Source organism: Epinephelus fuscoguttatus, linkage group LG3, assembly GCF_011397635.1.
Source record: "Epinephelus fuscoguttatus linkage group LG3, E.fuscoguttatus.final_Chr_v1".
Taxonomy (NCBI): domain Eukaryota; kingdom Metazoa; phylum Chordata; class Actinopteri; order Perciformes; family Serranidae; genus Epinephelus; species Epinephelus fuscoguttatus.
The window spans coordinates 35,390,737-35,413,317 of NC_064754.1; the positions used below are offsets into that span (position 1 = coordinate 35,390,737).

At 40.6% G+C, this 22,581-nt stretch overlaps 1 protein-coding gene across 1 annotated transcript in view; it reads right to left on the reverse strand.

Annotated features, from left to right (window-relative positions):
* LOC125886215 (sphingosine kinase 1-like) overlaps window positions 1-18,509 on the reverse strand; it is a 55,586-nt gene extending 37,077 nt beyond the window's left edge. The window contains exon 1 of the mRNA XM_049572241.1: window positions 18,014-18,509. Coding sequence (XP_049428198.1) covers window positions 18,014-18,437 — 424 coding nt within the window. The 5' untranslated portion in view covers window positions 18,438-18,509. The remainder of the gene's footprint in view (window positions 1-18,013) is intronic.
* Window positions 18,510-22,581: the final 4,072 nt, after the last annotated feature.

The following is a 22,581-nucleotide window of genomic DNA, read 5'->3' on the forward strand; positions in this document are numbered from 1 at the left end:
TAACCGAGTGGTTTTGGTGCCTAAAACTGACATGTTAACTGACACGTTAAGCAAAGCTCTGCTGAAACATAAAGTTTCAATGCATCTGCAATAGTAATGTGTGAGTGTTACATATCTGTAGTTTGCAGAAACGTACAACGCCAACATCTTTTCTGGTGATTGGGTTGTTATGTGACAGTCAGAGGGAGGAGGCAGGGTATGTCAAGCCATGGGCTGTCATTAGTTTATCATATTCACTGTTGTAATAACCCAGATGCAGTTTTGTCTCATCATTAGACAAACATAGACTTGACAGGAGAGTTGCAGATACAAGCAAAAACAAAGGTCAGTTAGACACCATCCAATGCACACGCCACACACACACAAAACTAATCCTACACTGCTTGCCTCCAAAGATGGAGAAGTACAGAAGAAGCAGCCTCTTTGATAAATCTTTTAACTGCAGGGTTGATGCAAATCAGTGTTAAAAGTATCATGGGGATCAAACAGATTTCAGAGGGCAACACTGATCTTACACACATCACAGATCCCAAATCTTTTTAAAACACTCTGAAGATTACAGTCTCTCAGAGGCACAGCATGGGGCTAAAGAAAGGAGGAACTGGAAGAAGCTGGTTTTGGCCTTTTCTCCCTCACTGCCTGAGAAAGATTAATTAAATACTGCAAGCACAAGACTGTGCCTTGCCAAAATATAAGATCATTATTCAATATCTGAGAAGAGATGGGGAGAACTACACAGAAATATAGATGTGATGGTAGTCAGAGTATGATGATAAAACTGCTCATGTTAAGGAGGAGCTGGTAGTTTGAGAGAGAGGTGATAAGGAGGATGAGGGAGTTGTATCTTAAATTTGAAGCAAACTACTTGACAATTTTCTCTCCTTTTCCCCCTCTCCCTTAAAATATGTTTTTGTGACATCTCAGCTGGGAGAGAATTCAAAGAAAAGGAGAGAGAAGTGTGACGGGAAGCCATCAGCCACATTTGACACGCTGCAGCTGTGGGATAACTTCACAGGTAGGTACAGAGAGTCCTCTCCATCGTAGCAATGGCACGCTCTAGTAAGACTGTTTTCTATGTCACGCCTTGTCAACACACACACACACAAAACAAACCGTTTTTGGTGAAGCAGCCCAAGAGGCAGAAACCCTGCAGTGACATTCCTCTCACTTTGTTTTGCAGTCTGCTGGAATTTTTTTTTTTTTTTTTTTTTAAAGATCAAAACATTGTGAGCGTGGAGGGAGTCCAACCATCCAAACAAGTCTGACAGCTGATGAATGAGTAACAATGGGCGGGAGCAAGTGGAGTGCAGGAATTGGCACATCTAACTAGTTTCAAAAGCTAATTGGCAGGTTTCCTTTAAGGCTAATGTCCTTAACTTCCAGCATAGAGACCAATGATCCCTGCATCATGGAATGCAGGGAAACAGGTCACAAAAATGTCACCTCACCTTTTTGTTCACCTTTGTACCTGGAGTTTGACCTGAGTCAGTCATCAGTCTTCCATCAAGGCAGGAAGGTAGGCAGGTAATGCTATAAATACTTTTTTAAAGGCTAACGTCTGTTATTTTCAACCTGGACACTATTTTCACATGTTTTTGTGTCTAAGTGATTGATGGGGACAACAATTCAGTAATTATGGTATTGAGCTAGACAAGTGGCAAAACAGGCTGCATGTTCACACAGGCAGTTTAGGTTTACGAAGAGTACTTGGTTTTGCCACTGACAGGCTCTGCTTGTTATTATAAGTGTCTGACAACCTATAGAAAGGATCCCTACAGAGGTTGACCTTTTTTATTTGAGAGTGAGATCCTTTTTATTTAGCCAGAAACAGCCCCAAAATCACTATTGCCAAACCCACCAGACTCCATTGAAATAAACAGTAATTTTATCATCATAAAACACACTTAATTCAAAGTCAGTAAAAAGAAAATAAAGCTCACAAAAGCCACCTTGGTTCATCTTTTCACTGCTCCAATAATCACTAACTCTGATTTGGTTGAAATAAACCCTTAATTCACCCAGTTAGATGTGAAAATGTGCTAGCTGTATACACACTTACATTACTGTTTATTTAAATGGAGTCTGGTGGGTTTGGTCATGGCTGCTTCTGGTTAAACGAAAAGGAGCTTACTCTTGAACAAAAAGGTCAACCTCTGCGGGGATCCTTTCTTTAATGTTGTAAGACACTTAAATTAATAATCTGAGACTGTCAGTGGCAAAAACAAGCACTTTTAGTGGACATAAATTGTCGATGCATAATTACCCTGAGTAGTTACATTGCTGCGTGTTTTGCTGCTGCTGGCTGCAGTGGTCTCACTCAGTGCTGGCTCACTCAGTGCTCCAGTTTCAAAAAATATTGTTCCCATTTGACGCTTACACACAAAAACGTGAAAATAGGGTCCAGGTTGAATAATACCTGAACTGAGCCTTTAACTGCAAATAACAAATTTACATTTCCTGTACGGTTTAGGGTTATGAAGGCGCAGCTGCTTTCTCTGTAGGATGACTATTTCTATGGAGTCATCTCCAAATTGTAACGACTGGACTCCCGAGGGAAAAGCCACAGAAGTGCCCTCATGAATCAGCTGGCATGACAGCTGGCACTGAAGGCCCTGACCTTGCTGTCTGTGTGCCCTGACACCCACGCAGACCTTGTTGGCTAAATCTAACCCCATGCCACTTCCTGTGTGCCACCCCTCCCCTTCTCAAAACATTCCAGAGAGCACTATCTATCCGTCTGCTCATCTGTCCGTCCACGCTCTGGGTTTCCTCCTCTGCCATTAGCTCGGCTGCAGTCATGTCATGGCACGGAGCCAAAGTGTGACATACATCGAGTATGGCACACTAGAATCAACATAAATGTATTTCACATCCCTCTCTATCTACGATTAAACTTTACCCACCATGTTGGGCATTCTGCAGTGGATTTTAAGGAAAATTGAGGTTTTATTCGTCATTGAGGGCTGGTTTAAAACAGCAGATAAGTTGTCAGGTTTGTTTACATAAGGATGGGTGTAGTCCTAATTGTGAAGTGATGATATACGTTGCTACTGATAAACATATAAAGGTCAGAGACACATAATTTTGTCCAATCTCTTGGTTGGAACAGTCTGTTTCTGCTTAATTACGTTATCAGTTCTTCAACCGCACCACAAATTATGACATAAGAGCGTATTGTAGATGGGCCTCAACAGAACAACTGTAGAGAAAAAAATCAATTAGTACCCTGGATGAAGTGACCAAGTGGATGACGCAACTGCAACCTGACTGAATCATCCATCCTCACAAACAGCAGCCGGGACAAAGAGATGAAAAACAACACTACAACAACAGATCTCCGCTCTGCATCTCAACTACATTTAGCTAATCTGTGATTACAGACGTCTCATCTGCTCCCTTCAAACCAAGAGCATGGGAACTGTCCCAGATCTTAATGGAATAATCACTACTGAGGTATTCGCCATAGGAAATGACAGCCTAAATGAAAGGGAAAAACCCAGGAGCCGGAAAAAACACATTTTCCGTCAAGGTTCCCTATAATAGCTATCTGGGTGCATATAGAGTCTGAGAACAGACAGCTTTCTCAGCTTTGTCTGACAATTTTTGCTCAGTACATTCAGCAGGATGTCGGCTTTCATTAACCAGACACAGAGATGAAGGTTGAACCAGAAACTTCAAATGTAACATCTTTCACTTTTCCTTGAGTGCAGAAAGTGTTACACAAAAGGGTTTGCACCCTTTTGCACCATAATACAGAACATCTTTCTAGAAAAAAAAAAAAAAAGTTTTATATTTCTACACTTCAGCATTTCTGTTTCCCAACATCCAGACATTTCACATGAAATGAAGGTAAAATGTTAACATTATTCAGCATGTTGCGTCCTCGTTATGTAAATGACCTTACATGGTCACTCTTCTACCAAATGCACCATCATTGCTTGCTGACTCACAGTGACTCATTTTGATGACCTGTGCATGTCATACTGGTGTCTCACTCAACTTCCTTTAAATCAGCTCCCCATAAGCGCTGAAGCATGACGAAGCATTAACCGCCTGCGATTAAGGAGTGAAGTAGCAATCTTGATTAAAAAAGTGGCTCTCATCACACTCAGCTGAGCCCACAAAACACCACTCAGCCGGCATAAATTTGCCACTCAGATGGGACCAGTGCCACTCCAACCACATTTGGTGTCATTCGGGGAGTTAAAAGGGAAGAGAGGAGCTGTCAGGACACATTTTGCTTTGAAAGTGCAAATCACTGTAGGAAGAGATGACAAGTGGCTCAGACAATAATTACAAAAACAAAAAAAATATGATTTGAATTATTAAACTAGAATTATCACCCCACGGTTGTGTGCCTTGGCGTAACAGTCAAGTTTATCATACAGTTTACACCCATGTCTGTGAAACATGAATGCTTCACACACATCTTTCCCCCAGCAGCACAGTTTCAAGATTTGTGTCACCAATTCAGTATCAGACCAAATGTCTGTCTGTTCCTGAGATATGACAATGAATAATGGCCAGAAAAGTGTTTCATGCAGAATATTATGATGTCACAGTGAAGTAGACCTTGACCTTTTGAAAATAAAATGTCACCACTTCATCATTTTATTCTGTTTGACATTTGTGTGAAGTTTTGTCATGATTATCATATGAATTCTTAAGTTATGGCCAACATATCTTGTGAGGTCATACTGATCTTGACCTTTGACCTTCAACCACAAGATTCTAATCTGTTTATTCTTCAGTCCAGGTGGACGTTTGTGGTAAAAACAAATTCCCTTAATGTGTTCTGGAGATAATGTGTTCATGAAAATAAGATGGATGCAAGGTCACACTGACTTTGACCTCTGACCACCAAAATCTAATCCGTGCTTTCAGTCAAAGTGAACGTTTGTGCCAAAGTTGACCTGTGATCACCAAAATCTACTCAGTTCATCACTGACTCCAAGGGGGCGTTTGTGCCAAATTTGAAGAAATTTTCTCACGGTGTTCTTGAGATATCGCCCTCACAAGAATGATATGCATGAGATGTACTGACAACCCTAAAGCATAATGCGTCCAGGTATGGCTGTCACCATCGCTGCTGTGGTTGGGACGTTACTGGGAACAGCTCAGAGGAGGTTGGGACTTCATTAAAAGGTAGCGACAAGGTGCCAGACTGTAAATTGCACGCATCCAAGAGGAAGCTACGAAAAATCAGCGATTCAAACAAATTTATTGGGTATTAATTTAGTTGGAGATTGTTTTAATTGTTGTAGGGGTGGGGGCATATTTACATAATAAAATCTAATTCATTAAGTCTTTCTTATCAGTAACCAAGTTGAATCTTTTTTTTTCTGAAACAGCCAAATAAATAATGTGTCTTCTTGACTTTGCATAAGAACTTATTTAATAATAGGATGTAATCCATCCAGCACTGTTGTGTGTCAGGGGTGCCTGTGTAGGTGTGTGTTTGTACGTCACAGCTCTGAAAGGGAGCAGAGGAGATCAACAGACAGACAGACAGACAGACAGACAGAACACATCACTGAGCTTGGTTCAGTTGGTTGGGGTCAACCATAAATAGTCAACAACTAATCGTTTAATCTTTGCAGCTCTATTTCTGACAGCTACTGTATCTCTCAATTAATTAATTAAACCACAGAAGTGTCGACAAACAACTGGCAACATGGCTGCAAAGCCACCAATACTGACAATTCCACCTAAATAAAATCCATTATTAGCACTAATAAAATAAGTGCCTAAGTATTAAAAAAGGAGCACTATGTTTTTTTTTATCAGATTTCACTTGTCAAAAGTTTCACACTATTCTACTGATGTACAGATGGATGTACAATGTCAAGAAGTGCAGCAACCTGCCTGCAAAATCAGTGATGAAAAAAGACTGCAAGCTTGTAAACATGACTGCAAACAATTAAGGATTGAAAATGTTGAAAAATATTCACTTGGCAAGTGTTTTATGAGGAGGAAGTCAACACAAATGTTAGCTCTTAAAAGATACACACTGTGCAGTGCCACTAAATCTCAAAGGATCCTTGTTTACACAAGGCAGCTCACACAAACCGCTCCGAGTGACACAGCAAAATTATCTAATCTAGATTATCTGATTGGTGTGACAACACGGGTTGCACAATCTTGGAATAATGCAGAACACTCCCAAGTCAGAATAGCAGGAGGTATTCCTGTTCTTCTCATTCTGCCGACACTGCTTGAAAGCAGCATAAGAATGTGTCCTGCTTCTTGTCTGCACAATAACAGCAGGTCATGGACATTAGACTGAAAATAAAAAACAGATCTAATGCATGGTGACAGAGCACCCCACCACCCACTGCCACCTACTGTGCCCACTCACAGGTTTGTGTCCCACTGCTCTTACATGTTTGTCTCAGTGGTGATGAGGGCTCTAAGCCTTTACAAACACCCATTAGGAGGGAATCCAGTTTCAACATTAAAGAGATTAATGAATTAACATGTATTTGACCTGGCTCTTATGCCCTCCCTGCCCCCTGTAATATGACAGATATGTCCAATCGCAATCTACTAACTGTTAGCTTTGTCCCCGGCCAGTTGAGGGCAACTCTTTATTACACATGTATGGTCGTCTGTATTTGCTGTAGTCTGATGTATGAGGCAGAAATCTTGTGTTCAGCACTGAACAACCAAAACAAAAAAAAACAACATATAATTACAAAAACAATATGTTTCAGCTGCTATCAATGGCTGAAGGTGACTTAAACTGCTGGATGATAATTTTATGTTGGATCTGTGTCATCATTTCACTCTGCGCATCTGCATTCAGCCAGCTTAATTTCTAAAAAAACATCCTCTTTTGCAGACACAAGATCGTCATCGCGTTGCAGCGCAGTGTTCAGCCTCTAAACCGAGCTTTACACTGTAGTTAACGACATACCAACTGTAACCTCATGATAGCAATTTAGAGATACAACACAATGTCTGGGATGTTTCCATCATGATTAGAGGTTCAGCTCTGCTACGGGTCATCTTAAACTCAAATATCATTCATAGTGACGAGCTTTATTTGGAGCCTAAAGGTTTGGATCCCAACCTAACTGCAAGTCACTGTGGATCAGACCGGACCAGCGTTGCTACTGTGATTAAATGTGCCCACATTCTTCTGAGTGCATGCACATGAACCGTATCAGAATGTGTGCAGTTTAATTTTAGTTATATGACACGTTGTTTGATTATTTATATGCCACGTTTCTATGTACAGTGAACATTTAGAACAGCAAAATCAGTTTTATTTATGTCAGTGCATTTAGATGGTATTTTACAGACCTCTGATCTTATGTAAAACACATAAGTGGACCTTTAGTTACAAAGATTGAGTATGCAATTAAAAATCCTTTATCCATACATGGATAAACCAACACGTTTCAATTAGAGAGTCGTCATCAGAAGTTTGGATTTGTCGCAATATGCAACCTCACCACCAGGTGCCACTAAATCCTACAAACTAGACCTTTAAGTACGATTTTGAATACAGGACTTTTCTATGTTTTTCTCATTTGATCATAAAGAAATGTGGGCATGATTTACTTCTGGGTTTTACAAACCTTACAGATCTGAGAAATGCATCAAAAAACATTTAAAGACCTGTCAATCATTTTGAGAGTAATACACTATTTTCATATTTGTTGGTTGGACTAGCCTTCAGCTTACAGCTGTATCACAGGCTGTATCTTTAAAAGACACCTTGTTTACCTAAGCAACCTCACTGCAGTAGGTGCAGCGAAGTGATGACTCTTGTCCGTAATGTTGTCTGTAAATCAAAGAGTGGAAGCTGCTTGGGCACACAGCACGTTTCTGCTGAGCCAGAACCACAAAGGGTGTGGAGGGAGAAGGAGGAGGAGGAGATGGTGGTGGCAGTGGTTAGCTTGCTGTAGATCTATATTAGGAAAGGCGGAGAGTTTACGACATTGAGGTTTTTATTAAAATCATGCTGCACTGTTTGTCAACCACTTGTCTATACTGTATCTCCTGCGTTGTTATTATAATAAAGAGATGCATATGTTGTGAGACAGGGACACAGCTGAGGATGTAACCACCGTCCGTCTCTCCCATATGGGTATTTTAGGCTGCAGGGTCGGATTAGACTGCATGAAAACAAACTTTCCAAAAGTCTTGGTTATATTGCTACTAAATTCATGTTTAAAATTATTTTTAACGGGAACTGGAGTTTAAATTTTACCGTCAGCTCGGTTAGCACTATGTTCAACTGTATGTTTACTTCCTGCTACTATCAGTAATGATTTTTTTTAAAAAAAGGAGAGAGATGAGAGCAAAACATGACATTACTGCAAACTGTAAAAACAAAACAGCTAAATGCATATAAAAAGTGTTGTGTGCCAGCGTATGGAGGAAACTGACTTCCCACCATAAAAAAACCCACAACCACATGTTCTTTTACCAGGCAAAGACAGACTTTCTCTGAGGTGAACCAGCTGCTCTGTATGCCCAATGGTCAATTAGTGGTTGTTGTTGTTGTCGGCGTATCATAGAATGAGTCGAGAGGCCGTTTCTGAGAATAGCAAACTGGGTGAGCACCGAATGCTTTTCTACGCTTGGTGGTATAATGTACAGAAAGTCCTCCACCAGCCTGAGATGTAAATATTCTGCCACAACGATGGGAGCAAAGTTTGATGGGGTTTAGGCTGGAGTGTATTTGGCCAAATTTTACTGGCATACTCCATCATTTAGACTTGCTCGTGGTATGAGGGAGAGAGGGCAGCACACTGTCATTACAGACACAGAGCTGCTGTGAGCCCCGAGAGCCGGAGAAAGCTCCAGAGACACTGAATCAGAGGTCTCGACAGCACGTCAAGCTCTATCGCAGTGTGGATCCAATGAGGAGGAGTCCTCAGGGAGAGGACTGCTGCTGCCACTGCTGTCTGACCACACACACACACACACACACACACACACACACACACACACACACACGCCTCTAATATTCCAGAGAAAAACACATATGGGACTGTGCTGATATTGTAACCAGATAACATCAGACCTTTATGTCACTGTAGCAGCAGGAGGAACAAGTTGTTCTGAATGAAACATGTGGTTTCTGTTGTCAGAGAATCAGGAAGTTTCGTCATTCTCGCTCATTCAAGACTGATTAATCATGAGGGCGTGATTCTTGATGGACCAGTCACATGGTTTATCAGCTTCACGCATCTGAAAAGAATGTCCTCTTTAGAAATATGTAGTCACTGTCATGACCAGTACCTTAGTTTTGGTTCACACTCCCCAGAGCTTAAAAGACATATCATAACTCAAGAACTGAAAACCTACTGTATATACTATATGTGCAATTATTAGTGAGCATGTTCATGCATACACTTAGTTTGCATTGACTTAAAAAGCAGTAACTTTTCACAGCACAGGTTGACTACAGTTATCAGACATAAATTTAATGCTTTTAAGATTTTCATTTTGTGTGTGTGTGCCTTTGTCTTATTCTGTGTCCCCTCTCTAAATTCGGACTCTAAGTTGCAGAGTGCATAATTGATCAGTCGATATGAACAGAGCTAATCGGCTCAGATCAGTAGATGAGAGGAGCAGCTGCTGCAGAGGCCAGTGAAAGCCAACTTTAAGACCCAGTGGGATGAATGTAAAGTTTCACTGTAACTTAAATGTACTGCTGCTCTGTCTGTACCCAGAGTACACTCTGTGCTCTGAGAGCGGTGCAATGAATAACCAAAAAGTATATGTAATTCAGCAGCATTCCTAATGAGTGGTCCAGCTCTAAAAATGGAAAATCAAAATGTTGCGTCAGATGTTGTCATTGTGGTGGGCCGCTACAAATAAATGAATATGTGAGAAACGCTAAATGTTAAACTATAGAAAAAGCAGCAAATTACGTCATTTAAAAAACTGGAACAATCAAATTATTTACATTTTGCAGCTTTTAATTTTTGAATTTCTCATAAGTTATCCATTGCCATAACAGCAGCATTACAATCACTATGCATTTGGGAAATAATTTCATCTATTGAAACAATAACACAACATGTCTTTCCACCTCCTCTGCAGCAAGTTCCAGAGATGTACAGCATGTTGAGTTTGTCCCATACATGTAATGTTCACTCTCTCTGGATCTCAAAAATGACCCACGTTGTTTCATTTGTAGCCTAGGAAACACAGGATGTAAGATATCTTAAATCACAGTGTAATGGACGCAGATAAAACAGGTTAGATGTTAAATTTCTTATTCAGTATTAGACAAGCTCCCTTTTTACATCACAAAGGGCATCAGATAATCACAGGACTTAACATAAATCTCTTCTCTTTGCTTGTAACAGAGCAAACAAGCCATTGTCCCAGCTTCAACTCTGTCTCGGCCAGAGGTAATGTATTAGTAATAGCATTGACTGGCTGAGAGAGGCCTGGATTTTGCTGCTAAAAAGAGCAACGTGGGTCCCCCCCTGAGACTGTCGAATAAGGTGCCTCTTATCTGACTTTCCATCACTGCCGTTTCCATGGTTTCACACTTTTACTAATAGCGTTATTCAGCTATAGTGCATTAGCACAAGTCACAATGACAAAGTTCCCCCTGACACAGTAATTGGTCATTCTAAAACTAACTTAATGTCACTATCAATTATAGAATCTTTGTAAATAAATTTACATTCATAATTATATTAATTCGCATCATACTATTACTACATTTATTAACCTATTAGACAGCTTAGCTTACTCAGCATCAGCACAGTCATAGAATTGATCTGGCAGTATCACAAGCGTGTTGGTGTTGTTTGATTGGCCAGATATAAGCTAGGTAACCTAGATAAATTAATTCACATCAGTAATGTGTTGTAATTCACTGTCATTCAAAAGCAGCAGCCAAGTGCTCAAACCAAGTGACAACCCAGAGTGATTGATTTAATCAATGCTAGTAACCCCTCTGCCTGCTGCCATCACCTGACTCATAATGATAATGCTGTCCACAGCTGAACTGAATCCATTTATTGACAACATGGGATCAATACTATTTAGGAGACACTTGGCAATGCATCTGAACTGTCAGCTGTATTTGTCAGAGCCGGGATGAAATATATGAGGATCAGTGCACTGATACGCAGAGAACTAGTGCCAACAAAGACTGAAGCTTGTGTCACCTCATGTCACCTCGCATTACACCGCAAAGACTCGAGCCAACAGCTAGCTGACCGTGACAAGCAAGTATACGCTGCACTTCCTCCTGTCCTCCTCATCATTTGCATACAACAAAACAGACTAGTAAACCATATTCATACACATGATACAGTCTCCGGCTTTTGTTTGATATCTTGTGTTGCCAAAAAATGCTGTTGTACATTTCTGATCTGTCGTTAGTGCAGTTAGCTTGTTTACTGTATTACATGACTTTCACTGTAATACTGAAATTCTGAAACTTTATATGGAAAAAAGGAACGTACAGTCCAATATTTGTATTGAACAGCCAAGTCTGATTTGACTGACATAATTCTGAGTCAGGTACAGCCCTATAAAACAATGACATCAAACTCAAACGCTGCTAAGTTGCTGGAAACTTGCAACAAGGAGTCATGGCAGAGAGGAAGAAACAGTCAAAACATGGCTTCATTTCACTTAGAAACAGGACAACAGTGCTGCTTGTAATATCTGTAAAATGGTCATTTTAAATAAGGCTGGAAACACTAGCAATATGCTGAAACATCTATCTATGCAACATGAGCTTAAATTACAAATACGCTGCATATTTGACACTTATCAAGGAGGATAATATCACATGTTATAATAACACTAAAGCCATACAGGCTTAGCAGATTTTTTATTTGACTAACAAAAACCTTAAAGAAAACAAATGTAGTCAAATATTCTGTCATTTCATCTATAGTGTGTTCAGACTCAGAGATAATAAAGTGTGCTTCGATGCTGAAAACCTGTACGGGCCCCCTTTTTTTCCACAGAGAAAATTTAACAGGAATCAATAAGAGAATGGATAAAAGACTCCGATCAATAAGCAGAACTGATAATAGCATTTATATCAATACAATCTTATCAATTCCTATCCCTGATAATCATTCGGCTCAGACTATAAATTGACAATAGTGCTGTAAAATCTTCCCATGCTGTATTCATTTGTATTCTGTGACCTGTCAGACAGCTCTCCCCTCTCAACACCAAAGGCGACCCAACAGCGCCCCAGGGCCAACCGACAGGTTGTTGTCTTAATAGACGCTTGGGGAAATGTTCATTGGCGTGCGGACTAGTATTGATGCCATTAAAATGAAAGCGTAGTCGTCAATCCCTTTGCCATAGAGCTTGACAGTATCACCTATCAGAGCCATGCTGGGCAACCTTAGCATGTGCTAACACACCCAACACCTGTTTGTATTTGAACAGTATACTGTAGATGTAAGAATGGTCAAACAGAGTTGGCCTTTTTGGTATAACACTATCTACGTGTCAGAAGTAAATGGATCTGGAGAAAACAGATGCTTTGTGAGGACACCGGAAGTCAGGCCAATGATATGTGCACCAATATTGATGGAGACAGGCAGCACTGACCTCATTTAGACTAATGGTTTGGATGCGGAGCCCCTGAACATGATTTAGTATGGTTCACAAGGCCGCTGGCGTAATGAATAACTTACTGTAGACTGCTTTTTAAACAGCAATCCTGTCGTCACATTCCAGAGATACCAAATACCACTGCAGCCTGAATGAAGCTGCTGCTGACCACAAAAATGCTGAAAAACGTGACACTTCGGCAGGTAGCCCAGCAGCAGAATGTATGGAGCCGATATCTTTGTTTGACTCTGTATCCTCCAAACTGTTTCTACAGTCACAATAAGGACACAAATAAAACAAATCTTAAAATATGACCCACACAGGTTTCTTAGTAAGGTGGTGACTAATGTTATTTTATTATTGGTATTAATACACTTAATTAATAAAACAATAATGAAAAACGCCAGTTATAAATTCATATTGTTTGACCATACAAGTCAACAAGAAACATTAAATGTTTTTAATACCATTTTTACGTAAGCAAATAATTAAGCTTTTAAGCTTAAGCTTTTAAAAATGTGCAAAATAAAAGTACTGCATTTCCTGCTTAAGTCATTATGATTGTGAATTACTCACAATGTTGTGTTTATCTCTCTGGAAGATGTCGGACGTTTGTTTCCTGACTCTAATAAGGCTTGTGAGCCAACGGTTTAGCGATGTTGGTATTACGTGGTATCGTGGTGTGGTCACAGATCAAGAGTCTTCACAGTTGCCACTTGAGGGGGGCATGTCCACCCAGTGAGCAAGAGCCAACACAGTAGCAGCGGCTAACATCCAAAACATTCCCAACAAACTTGCACCGACACCGAAACAGCTCAGCATTGTCATTACACCAGCGACCGCGCCGCGATGGTAACAGTTAGCCCGGTGATTGTGTGTGTAGGTGGGCTCTGTCCCTGGCGTGGAGCTAACATTCCCTCAGCAATAGTCTCCTTGGGAAGGCGAAGGCGGAGGAACTGCGGGGGTCTCATGATAAACAGAGAGCGAGAGCTGGGTAAGTCATAAGAGTAACGTTAGCCTACTATGGGCCATAGTAGGTCAGTTGCCTCTATCCAGATCTTTGAATCTGCCCACTTTGAGTTGACTAACTTGTCTGGCATTGTGACATGAAATGGCAGTTTCCTAATTAAATTAAAAACCAACCAATGAGCGCCGCGATGGGAGGAGTAATAACAATGGCAAAACAAAGATACTCTTTAACAAATAGATAACCCATTACACATTTTGCCAATGGTACAAAATGGCACATACTTCCAGTTTCCTGAGTGGACATGGTAATTTCTCCCCCACATACCCCCACCTCATTTGGAAGTATAATATACATTGCGTGGATGGATGAAAGCAGACTTAAAACAATATAACACAATGTAAGATCACATCAGTTGTTGCCAGATCTGGCAAGAGTTTGTTGCTAAAACAGAGACACGCCATTTCAGCGTCAGGTTGGGACTTTACTTCAGTAACTATGGAGCAAAGGTCATGGTCTTAATCTGTACTCACATTCACTTTACCCATTGGAATAAATGGACTCAGGACCGCTGCTTGTCTCCTAAAGAAGGGGGGCAGTGGCGAAACCCCGGTGACACAGATATAGGAAATGAATCTAAAGAGGGCCGTCTCAGTATATCAGTGGTCTCTGGTTAAAACAATTGATTCAATAGATTCAAATCGATCCTACATTTGAATGTTCCGATATCGATTCATAAGATCCAAGATCGATCTTTTAATAAATACCACTAATCTCGTCTGCACTAAAGAGGCTCTGGCGCTAAATTACTTATCGACAAGCTCCAAGATTACTGGCTCATTTATCTGCAACTGTTAGCCTACTTTTTAATGTTTTGGTGTAATTTATTATCATGCTCTCCTTTTGCTGTCTGTGTGTCGGGGCTGCTCCTCCACACAAGCACGCACGCGCACGCGCACACACACACACACACACACACACACACACACACACACAAACAGAGCCAACAGCAGAGCCGACAGGCTGTGGTAGAGACAGGGAAGTGAATATTACTCCAGTTGAAGAAAACTAATGTTGCACTTTATCAATACACCCGTTCAGCAAGCATATTTGAATCAGCTCTGTCCACAGTCTCATCCATCTGCACTAACGTTGTGCTTTACATGCTTTATGTTGCTAAAAGCAACTCACTGAGCTGATGTAAATCAGCTAACTAGCTTAATCCAATCAAATCTGCTAGCGAAAAGTCGATTGTTAGCTAGATATGAAAAGCCTGATTTTGTATATTTTTGTGCAACATGACAGGTGTAACATCAGTAGCTAAGCTAAGTGCACGGTCAATTGTTCCAGCTCCAGTTTCTAACATTCCACTTTGCATCCACTGGGATTACAGTTCTTTCGAGCAGGACATAAAATCATGTCTGCAAAAATGCCTCCAGACACAGCAGGTGTTTCACAGCAAAAGACTGGGTTTTTAAGTGCGGATCAACAGGGTGGTGGTACAGTCGGGGTGTATTATGTGACTACAGAGCAAGTGAAGCCATGGAGACATTTGTGTTTGGTTCTCTGTCCCAAGGTAGAAAACTTGCTTAGTCACTGTCTCAGGTTATCTAGGCAGTGTAGTGACTCACAATGTGCTTCAAAGAATATAATACTGTCTTCTCACTTGCTAACAGTCTGCTCTTTCCCCTTCTGACAGTGACAGGCAGTATACAATTGCAGCATATTTTGTCTCGTTAAAAATACATTTGTGCAAATGGGAGAATGCTATCTGGGTCAGAGAGTGCCAGTGATACCATGGCTGTATGGAAGGAAAAGTTTGTGTGACGCAAAAAATGGCGTTTTATGTTTTTCTGCGTCAAGCTGGGACAGCAGGAGGACAAATAATGAGATAACTTATCTTTAGAAATCTCCAATTAGAGAACATTCCCCACTGGAGTAATTACACCTCTGGCACTACATGAACTCAATAGCAGTAATATTGCCTCACGTTTCTCAGGTATCCTTTATATTCAAACAGTTTGTTTGCAGACTGGAGTTACTGTAAGGTGACTCTCCATACTACACCAGTCCTATTGTTTTATTCATATAAGGAGCAGGTGAAAGGTCGATCATATTCTGTGAAACTTAGGAGATAAGATTCCGGTTCTATGCAGAATACCTCATGACATGTCTTGACATGATGTGAACTCAATAGCAGTAATCTCTTGTGTTTCAGGTGTCTTTTACATCAAGAGGGATTGTTTGAATTCTGCTACTGAAATGTGACTCTCTGTACCAGACCACTCCTGTTGTTTTATTCATTTAAGGATAAAAGGTAGCGGAACAACAGCCTTTAGGTGGAGCTGATGATGTGATGAGAAACCAGATTGGTACAGAAAATAAGCAAAGAATACTAGTAGATATTTACATAGCTGTAGGGCAAAATCTATGTCAATAATTACAGTTGAAATAATTAAATATTGTAAGTGACATTGTGATTGAATATTTCCTATAGTGTTGTGGTTTGACTGAAACTGATAAAAGACAAGGGTTGGCACTATTTGGCCCAAAAGATGACTGCAGGAGGCAACACTTTAAAAACAATGACTGTAACAGTCAGATGGAAACTCAATATTATCTCTACCTTAATTTCATCACTATTAGACATTCCTGTAATGAAGCCACAGAATATTGTGGTACGCAAAAGATGTTATTTGTGTCCTGCACAATCACTCCTACTCTTAAAGGAGTATTATAATCACATTTATATAGTAGTACCTATAGTATCAGACAGTAGAGTTTGTACACATGTAGGCAGTATGGCTGCAGTATTTGTATTGGTATTCTTTCAAAAATGCACTTAGTTAATCAGTTTATTTAATCATAAGGGAGAAGCCTTGGTACCTCTCCTCACTACAGGTCATGGAGGTCATTTCTCTAAAGTGACTAATACAAAAGAGCCCATAGAGGGATTAATCTGTAAACTGATGGCCTGATAATCAACAGCTATTTTGATGATTGTCTAATCACTTAAGTCATCTTTTAAGCATTCTCATAGGTTCCAGCATCTCATTTGTGAGGATGTGCTGCTTTTCTTTGTCATATGTGATGGTAACCTGAAAAGCTTTGACTATTTGCTGACATAGACTAAACACATGTTTAATCTTGAACATAATTAGCAGATGAATCAGTATAATCAAAATAATCAATACAGCTTATCAGTTTTGCTGATTCATTTTGGAGATGGATGTAAAGTCAGTCTTAACATCCTTTCAGTCTGCAATGATAAAATGACTGGTTGCAAACAGAAGGCAAATGAGGCTTGAAAGGATAACTTCTGTATTTTTAAACTGGGTGTTAAAGTGACTCATGGGAACAACAACTTTTGAAACTGGTCCAGTACTGAGTGAGAGGGCTGCAGTTGGTTGCAGTGAAACAAGCTGCAATGTAATCACTTGGGGCAATAGCGCACTCTCAATATATGTCCACTAAAAGTGTGTGTTCTTGTCACGGACAGGCTCAGATTATTATTATAAGTGTCTAACAACATTATGGAAAAGATCCTCACAGAGACAGAGCTTGTGTTAACAAGTAAGTTCCTTTTTGTTTGACCAAAAACAGCTCTGAAATTGCCATTGCCAAACCCACCAGACTCCATTTAAATAAACACTATGTATTATGTATAGAGCCAGCATATTTTCACATCTAACTGGGTGAATTAAGGGTTTATTTCCACCAAACCAGAGTTGGTGATTGCGAAGCAGTGAAAATCGAACGAAAATAAAACTACTGTTTATCTAAATGGAATCTGATGGCTTTGGTGATGCCGATTTCAAGGCCGTTTCGGATAAAACTTAAAAGATCTCACATCAACAAAAGAAGATATGTCTGTGTAGGGATCATTTCCATTATTATCAGACACTTCAAATAACAATCTGGGCCTGTCAGTGGCAAAAACAAGCAATTTTAGTGGCTGTAAATTGATGATGCACAATTGCCCCAAGTGGTAACACTGCAGCCTGTTTCACTGCTGCCAACTGCAGCAGTCTTAGTTTTCAAAAACTATTGTAGCCATAAAAACAATGAGAAAATGGGGTCCAGGTTGAATAATACCGAAGTTGCCCTTTAAGACAACACCAGCAGACCTAATCTTGACGCCCCACGTGTTAGAAGGTCCCCAAATTGAGATCTGATTTAATATGTGTTAGTTCAGTAGCAATATGTTGTTGCTTTTATGGTACAGTTTTATAAGTTACACTGACTGCTGACTAATCAATACAATGCAGAGAGAGTGAGGATACCTGGGGCTTATTGCAGTAAGGTGCCACAGCTCATTGAAATACATCTTAGTTTCTTTTTCTACATTGTCACTTGATGAACACGTGTAGATACACTCAGTCATTCAGCCGGTATCTATTCCTGCCCCAGGACACATAGCTTTAATGTAACTTTAGAGTGCTGACAGTAAACTTTACCCTCTTGTTGCTAACGGACACTCACCGTCTCTTAGGTACCGTTGCCTTGCAGAACGTTCTCGGACAGCGCGAGCCCACTTCTCCGCCTCCTCCAGGTTAGCGCGCGGATCCTGGAGCGCGGCGAGGCGAAAGCACTGCTCCGCTCTCTGCCGCGACACCCCGGAACTCATCCAGCGGCGTTTGAGCGGGTAGAAGTAGACTGCCAAGTACGCTGCGGGGTCCGCGTTGTCATCCTCCCGGTAAGCCCGGCAACCGACGCAGTCCTTCAGGCTGAGCACCACCTTGTTCCGCCCGACAGGTGCCGAAGTCAGCTTCTGGATGATGAGGTCGCACTCGGTCAAGCTCACGGCACACCTGACTTTTCGGTTACCAGTGACCGTGAATTCCCCGTACAGCGATACCGGGTTGATGCTGGTGTAGCGGTCCGGTTCAGCTCTCCTCGGGTCCATCCTGAGCGGACGGGGGAGACCGAGACGCGGGGGGTCCGGGATAAAGCAGCAGCCTCTCTGTCACATAGCTACCCGCCTGAATAGTGCGAGCAAAGTGGAGACTACTGAACTGCGGCTGACAGCCTGCTGCTCGGACCGGTGTCAAGAAAAACGGAATCGAACGCACCACTTCCGGCTACATTTCAAAATAAGAGCCATAGTTACATAGTTGAGATGTGTTTAGGTACCACTGGGGACACTAAAGCCTTGCTAAAGATTCCCCTTGCAGTGACTTGCAACTACTACGTACACAGAAGCATAACAAGTGGCATAAACAGTAACTAATAACACACTATATCTCTCTATAAGCATCTCCCTCTCTCCCTCTCCTTCTCTCCTCCACACGCATGCACACACCTCCTGACATTTTCCTTATAGGTCAGATACACGGCATAGTTTTACACAGTCCATGGCAGCAACAGCCATGTTTACAACAACAAAGTCACTATAGAAACTCAATAATATCTCACTGCAAAACACATCTAACATGTCAATAAAATAATATTCCTCATAATATAACACTGACTGACTATGCTAAAATGCTGATGTTTGGCAGGTATAATGTTTGCCATGTTCATTATCCTAGTTTAATGTGTTAGCATGCTTAGATTTGTCACTAAACACTAAGTACAGCTGAGGCAGTGTCATTAGGCATGATGTTATTCCTGATTATTCCCAAGAGGAACATGAATATTTGTACCATATCACATGGCAAATCATCTAATAATTGACAAGACATTTCACTAAAAGACCCCAAATGTCAAACTCTGGATGACATTAGGAAAAAGTCAGGGGATCACCAAAACTTTATGTCAATACATGAGGCAGATGTTAAGATATTTAATGAAATTTTTGATGTGCTTGTGGCGTTAAGCAGCCTTCAGACCCAAGATTCCCCTTGCAGTGATGACTTGCAACTTGCAACTGCGTGCACGCATTTGCAACTAAATGGCCTTGCAACTTCATGCGACAGTGCAGTTCACAACGAGGCTCCGAGCTGAGACTGGCTCTTGCAACATCATGTAAACCGCTGTCGTTTCTACAGCAACAGGTGTAGCATAAAGGTGAACAGCACAACAAACCCCAGAGAGCACATGGATGCATCAGCAGAGCACCTAACTCTTCTTGCACAAACCAGCCTATACAAGCTTCCAGGGCCCCTGAGGTTCTGGGGCCCCAGAGAAGTTGCCCACTTTGCCCAGTCAGCAATCCAGCCTTCCTGGGTGTTAGTGACAGTATCAGTGGGTTCTTAATAAGCACTGAACATGGTCATGGTGCATGCATTTTCCATTAATCAGCCTGTGACGTAGGAGACATTAGGTGAATATAATAAGTTATAATTAACAAGGTGATAGGTAGAATCCAGCACTACTGTGAGTCTGAATGGGTCGTAGCCACACTCTCAATTCAGGACGATTAAATACTTTTTTAGAGAAGGTAATTTAGTAGTTCACTTCTAACCAGTTATTTTTAGTCACTGATTTACTCCACATATACTGTCACAATCCACAGAGAATATCAAAGGAGGACCAGTTCATGCTTTTATTTTTAAGCTCATAACCGACAGTTTCTCTGAGCAGTTGCGGGTGTCTCCTGCTGACTTGACGCATCTCTGCTCAGCCGCATCTCAGGTTGAACTTTGCTGTTCATTAGTTCTGCCCGTTGAAGAGAGGCGGTCTGCTGCCCTCTAGTGGTGCTATCAGGGAAACACCAGGTTAGACACTGTAACCATCAGTATCACATTAAAATAATTTGGACTAATTATCTGTATTTACCATATTAATAACATAGTATTCTATTAATAATATTCTATTATTATTTACAGGCTATGTTAATGAAGACAATCTGTCCTTCATGAAGTGACGTGGGGTTGCTGTGGTCTTACATGCTTAACATAAGCAGTAATCGCTCTGCTCTATTTAAGTGTCCCAGTAAGTCATAGCAGTGTGACAGCGAGCCAGCAGGCACAAAAGCAAGACCCTGAAAATCAAGCAAATTTAATTCATCTGTCATTAATTGTATTATTTACACTCATGATATTCCCTCTGTGGTATATCAAAATGTCTTCTGGGACAAAGGCCAATTTAAAAAAGCTTGTTAACTGACCTTGTCTTTTGACACCTGAGACAAATGTACAGAATATCTGCTATCACTATTCGTATCAATAATAAAAGCAATGTTCTTTTCTGAACACTTCCTATACAGTTATCTGAGGCATTGTGACCATACTGTATTGTGACACTGTAAAATGCAAAAAATGATTTACATGGAGCCAGAATCATGTTACATATTGCACTAACATTTCAGTATCCCTTCAGTCTGACAAAATGCACGTCTGTTAATCATATCTTAAAAAAACTTTGAGAGTTAATATACTAAATGGGTACAGTAAGAATACAAAAAGCTATTTCAGAAATTAAAACTAAATGCCTCTTGTCTAGAAGTTTCTCTGCCCTTCAAAGATGGATTGTGCCTTACATGATTGCTGAACACTGACGCAACATCCTTATCAAACACTGTAGCAACAAATGACCTCAGAAGATTAGAGACGGGGAGTGCAGCTCTTTGTATTTAATTAGGTTTCCCCACATGAATACAAATGCAGTTTAATTAGTGATAACTGGAACCAAACTCAAGTTCTGATGAGCAAAACAAAAAGTGTAATTAAAAATGTGCGTTTCATTGTCATGGTGTCCTTAAACACATCAGTGAATGTCTGTACACACACTTCCAACTAAGTGGGACTGCAAATTGAGAAAATGGCTTTGATTTATTTGTTAAGGGATAATTTACAGAGATTTATGGACGTGATTATATTTTAACTGATTTCAGTTTAGCCTCCATCAGACAGAGGATGATGATAACAGTGAGGTGTGACTGAGGATGAACGAAAAATGATTCAGAAAAATATCATCTCCAAAGAACAAATGCATTTTAATAAATCCCAAATCAATTAAACAGTGGCCACTGTGGTGCCAAACAGTGCATTTACTCGAGTTCAGTGCATTTAAGTGACAGCTGCAAGTCACTTTGCAAATTAAGATTCTAAATGAAAAACATGATGACTTAGCTCCACCAAGTATATTTTGCTTTTTCCATCATCACATTTAGGAGTAAAACAATCCTGATGATCTATATAAGTAAGCCTTGTATAGAAATTTTATGTGTCTGCTTCAGTTTCCTTCAAATGTTTTTGCAGATCAAGAAAGCAAATGTCCTTTTTAAGTACTAATTGACTGTATGCTTGTATATACTGTATTATATTTCTGACTTACTGAGGGATAATGTATAGGCTGCTATGATACCCATGGGGACGGGGACGATGTGATATAGCACCACAGTGATTATGTTGCATTAGGCCAGGAGCCAGGTCCAGCTCTCAGGTTGTTGTCTGCTACCTTTTTTTTTTTCACTATTATTTCCTGTTCGCCTAAACTTTACCTTACCATCACAACTTTATAACAAGCACCTCCAACTCTGGGCTATTTGGTCTCAGGGGGCCAGAACTACTTTTTTGGGAGATGGCAAAATGATGGGGATGCAAATATTAAGGTATTACAACTGCATTAATAGTCATACAAGTATGAAGTCTGACATGGAGGATCCTGAAACCAAGGAGGAAATAGCTATCACTGCCAGTCTATTTCAAAATATCCCCCAAACATCATCAAAAATTTATGTTTTGCAGCAGTTTATGGTGAATATCATTCACTTGTATAAAGAAAACTTCCCAAGTTTATCAGCCTCAATTTGAGTCCAAGATGACCTATCTGTCTTGAAAATTACACTTGCTTTTGCCTAAATCTTTGATCCTCGATCCTTGAAAACAAAATTTCAGTCACTAGCCCTCCAGATAGTCTAATCGCCAGCAGTGTGAACCCGCAAATGTTGAGTACTCCAAAGTTTTATGTTAGAAATGCACATTACACTTACTTGTGAAGATTGTCACAAGGCATCTACATGCTAATGGGATGTCATGGTGATTGCGCCACCAACTGGCAACAGGAACGCCACATAGTGAACACAGGAGGTTGTATGAAATGTTCAATAACTCTTTCCAGCACACACAGTCTATGACAGTTACACCATCTCACTGCTGCATGCG